The sequence below is a fragment of the Cucurbita maxima genome, unplaced genomic scaffold (assembly GCF_002738345.1).
Source record: "Cucurbita maxima cultivar Rimu unplaced genomic scaffold, Cmax_1.0 Cma_Scf00038, whole genome shotgun sequence".
Lineage (NCBI taxonomy): Eukaryota > Viridiplantae > Streptophyta > Magnoliopsida > Cucurbitales > Cucurbitaceae > Cucurbita > Cucurbita maxima.
The window spans coordinates 1,735,187-1,739,535 of NW_019272054.1; the positions used below are offsets into that span (position 1 = coordinate 1,735,187).

General features: G+C 37.0%; 1 protein-coding gene across 1 annotated transcript; it reads left to right on the forward strand.

Annotated features, from left to right (window-relative positions):
- Window positions 1–315: 315 nt before the first annotated feature.
- On the forward strand, window positions 316–3,325 carry LOC111469115 (ACT domain-containing protein ACR8-like). Its single transcript, XM_023114354.1, has 6 exons — window positions 316–716; window positions 1,349–1,509; window positions 1,597–1,664; window positions 1,753–2,322; window positions 2,415–2,519; window positions 2,618–3,325. Exons 1-6 carry the CDS (start codon window positions 646–648, stop codon window positions 2,978–2,980), a joined length of 1,338 nt encoding a protein of 445 aa, XP_022970122.1. The 5' UTR covers window positions 316–645; the 3' UTR covers window positions 2,981–3,325.
- Window positions 3,326–4,349: the final 1,024 nt, after the last annotated feature.

Here is a 4,349-nt window from a genome sequence, read left to right on the forward strand (position 1 = left end):
CCCCCCCCCCCCCCCCCCCAAATTTGAGTCAAATGCAAGCAAAAACGTCTCTGATTAAATCCCACGCGGCGTCCTACGTGGACTCAATCTTCAATCCTATTGGACTCACTAACCCTTTTCTTCATGGTTAGGAAAAGAGAGTGGTCCCCTGCCGCGAGTGGGGATTTAAAATAAAAGTGCCACGCGCAAGTCAGTGCGGCTATTCTCACGCCTTTGACGCGTGAGCGCCCAAGCCAATATTCCTTATATAAAAATATTTTTTTTAAAAAAAGGGAAAATAATAAATTAGTTGTAAATATAAGTGCGACCATCCAGGAGGCAAGGAGTCAAGCCCTAGGCGTGCTTTGCGCTTGTAAGAGAGAGAATACTGACTCTTCTAGAGAGAGAAACACACTTTCAAATTGACGGGAGGTTTCCGGCGACTGTTGCTGTTGTCGATCGTGGTTTGCTCCGATGGCTAGGACAAGTAACCCGAACGGAAGTTTCAAGGTTAAGCTATTTTTGAGAGAGCGTTTTGTTTCGGTCGACTAGACAAATCGCTGTCTTCGCTGCTGCCTCTAGAGATTATCTCGAGCGAAATTTGACGTTTCGAGCGGTTGGATTGCTCTCTTGTTTTTTTCTTAACGGCCTGAATTGTAAGTTACTATGGTGGAGATGGAGTGGCCTGGGAGTCTTGATGAATACTCAAAGCTTATCAATCGGATGAACGCACCCAGGTTTGTTTTCTTTCGATCTCTTGCGATTTCTCCTGCCTGCAGTTGCAACCATTGCCAATCGTTCACTTTACGAATGTTCTGTTTCTGTAATAGCATGATTTTCTGGTCAACAGTAGGTTAATCTTGCCGTATTTTGATCCTTCTTTGGGATTTCTCTCGTTTCTTTCGATCTTTTAGTTTTAGGGTTTAATTAGTTTTCGATTTGCAAATCTGCTGGTTTCCATATCGGGGAACAGCGTTTGCTTATTTTCAGCACCGTAGTCTTCACTTTCCTTCTGTGAGAGATTTCTTTCCCCATGCGTTTTCAGATTCGGTCCGACTCCGATTTCTGCGTTCACATGCTTCCAACTGAGAGGAATTTTAAATTACCGACCGGAAATTTCTCCTCTCTTCCATCTTTGAACTTTTCAAATTTTCTAGACTATTTTGGAAGCCTCTATTCTAGACCTAGCACCGGTTTTCATTTAGTCTTGATTAATTCATGGTTTGTCTGACTCTGTCCAGCGGCATCATTCAAACGTCTTTCCCGAGACTTTTCAGAGATCCATGTGGCTTATTTGAAATATCAAAACTTGGGATATAGATGGCAATTAATCTTGACGTAGCTTGACCGATTGCTACCTCTTTTGCAGGGTTGTAATCGACAATACCGTATGTGAAACTGCGACTCTGGTCAAGGTCGACAGTGCAAGAAGACATGGAATCCTCGTGGAAGCTGTACAAGTGTTAACGGACTTGAACCTTTCAATTCAGAAAGCTTACATTTCTTCAGATGGAAGATGGTTCATGGATGGTATGCTTAAATGGCATTTAATGCTAATGAATATGCATTTGATTAAGTCTTTTTTTAATAAATTCATACTATTAATTTTGCTTGCAGTTTTTCATGTGACTGATATTGAGGGAAATAAATTAACTGATGAGGGCGTTATTAGCTACCTTGAGAAGGTAATTCATAGGATCCGAACCCCAATTAATTTTGATCTGTTTCCATTGATGTATTGTAACTTACTTGCCTTGATGGGTTGTCTTGTAGTCACTTGCAACGATTCACTGTGGCAAAACTGCTGCCTCAAACGATTTCACAGCCCTGGAGCTAACTGGGACAGACCGTGTCGGGCTTCTTTCGGAGATATTTGCAGTGTTGGCTGAGCTTCAATGCGATGTTGTTGAGGCTAAAGTGTGGACTCATAATGGCCGAATCGCTTCCTTAATATATGTCAAGGACTGTAATTCTGATTCCCCTATCAATGACTCCCAGAAAATAGACACCATAGTTGGACGTTTGAGGAATGTTTTGAAAGGTGATGATGACATTCTTTATGCCAAGACTTCAGTCTCCATGGCGGTCACCCATACTGAAAGAAGGTTACACCAGATGATGTTTGCTGACCGGGACTATGAAAGGAAGCCTGTTCTGCAGCATAGTGATGATGATTCACCTGTAGTGACAGTTCAGAATTGGGTTAAGAGGGGTTACTCAGTTGTGAACGTTCAATGTAAAGATCGAATGAAGCTGTTATTTGACGTTGTTTGCACGTTGACCGACATGGATTATGTAGTTTTTCATGGCACCATCACTACAGCAATGGATACAGCATATCTGGTAAATGTTTTTCCTACTTTCTGGGTTCATATTATTTCATAGGATGGTTGAATCATCGTGTTATTCACATCAACTGTGTCATTTCGTATCAGGAATTTTACATCAGGCACACTGATGGAACTCCAATTAGCTCCGAGGCTGAAAGGCAGCGTGTTATCCAATGCTTACAAGCTTCCGTTGAGAGGAGGACATCACAGGTACATGCGTTGTTCGATCATGTTATTAACCAAATTCCTCATTGCATTATACAAAAGTTGCAGGCATCTTAACTGTTTATGATGTGTGTATGCCACAGGGTGTGAGATTGGAGTTGTGCACAACCGACAGGCCATGTCTGTTAGCAGACGTTACCAGAACATTTAGAGAGAACGGTTTAAACGTCACAAGAGCAGAGGTATCGACTTCAGCGGAGGTAGCTCTAAACCTCTTCTACGTAACAAATGCACATGGGAGTGCTGCAGACGCGAAAACCATCGAGTCTGTTCGGGAGAAAATTGGGTTGAGCAGCTTGAAAGTGAAGGAACTGCCGTTGATTTCTCAACAAAAGACAGAAGGGGAGGAGCAGGCGGCGGGTGTTGGTGGGGCCGTGTTGTTATCTCTTGGGAGCATATTGAGAAGGAATCTATACAACTTGGGATTGATCAGGTCATACTCGTAGGAATAATATAATAGCAGAGCATGAAAAGTTCTAAGGAAAAAGCAACTGAGTTATTCCAAGATTTGTCCAATTGTCTAGTTTAGCCTAGCATATTCTTTGCTTGAAGTTTGGTCATATTGTGTACATAAAAGAAGCAACATTTGAAGGAAGGGAAGGGGTGGCTAATGATGATGATGATAGTAGTAGCTGGTTTGGTCGGCGAAGAGGAGAAAGAACAAGAGAACTGCTTGTTATAGGTCTGCCATCTGCTGCTGCTGCTTGCTTAGGTTGTATACAGCTTAACACATTGTACATAACAGCCTTTTATTTTTAAGTACACTTGAATCAGTGTTCACCTTTTGTTTTTTTTTTTTTTAAATCAATGTTCACCTTTCCATTCAATCAAATCTAATTTGGAAGAAACCATAAATCAATCAAATATATAAAAACACTAATTGGGCCTCGGCCCATAGACAATGGGCCTTGGAATTGCAAGGCTAAATATTTTGAAAGCCCATAAGCTCATTTCAAATTCAAGGCCCAAAACATCACTTCGGCCAATTTCTGCAATTGATATAGACTACAAATAAAATAAAATAACTATGAATTTGTGTTAATTACTCCACAAGATATTGCTATTATATAGCCATGAAGTAGACATTAATAGTCTAAGCACCAATTAATTTCTTTTTTTAAAAAAATGTAATTAATTAATCTTTTCAAGTAATGATTTTCTCTTTCATAAAGAAAAGTTTTCCACTAATTAATCGAAATTAATAAATTAATTATTATCCTGGTTTATTTTATAAATAATTAGGTGGGTTTGTGAAGTTAAATAAAATAAATGTTAGGTAGGATTACAATAACATGGCTGAGATGGAAAAAATTACAAAAAAAGAAAATATTATTTATTTTTTCTATTCTTATTAATATTACATAAAATTGTGAATTTTATTCTTTTAACAAAAATGATTATCAAATTTATTTTTATATATTTATTATAAAGTAAACAAAAGAACAAAAAAAAACATAAAGATATGATTATTAAACACTTCTCTCTTTATTGTTTCTAAAAAAACAAAAAATTTAACGTAGAGTGAGGGAAAAAATATAATATAATAAGATTAATAAAACATATTAATAATATGATATAATTATTAATAAAATAACTACCGTCGATCTTATCTAAATCCACTTTAATTCAAATTTTTCAGTAATATTATTTTATTGGGTATGGGGATTTTTTCTTTTCTTTTTTTTTTTCTAAAAAATAAATTAGATACTTTTTGGATAACGTATAAAAAAAACCCATTATATATATATATATATATATATATATATATATATATATATATATATATATATATATATATATATATATATATATATA

What these genes read in the sequence shown, in the direction of transcription:
- LOC111469115 (XM_023114354.1), top strand. Translation starts at nt 646, where the DNA reads ATGGTGGAGATGGAGTGGCCTGGGAGTCTTGATGAATACTCAAAGCTT. An exon ending in AATCGGATGAACGCACCCAG is followed by an intron (nt 717 to 1,348) that starts GTTTGTTTTCTT and finishes CCTCTTTTGCAG; the next exon opens with GGTTGTAATCGACAATACCG. An exon ending in TGGAAGATGGTTCATGGATG is followed by an intron (nt 1,510 to 1,596) that starts GTATGCTTAAAT and finishes TTTTGCTTGCAG; the next exon opens with TTTTTCATGTGACTGATATT.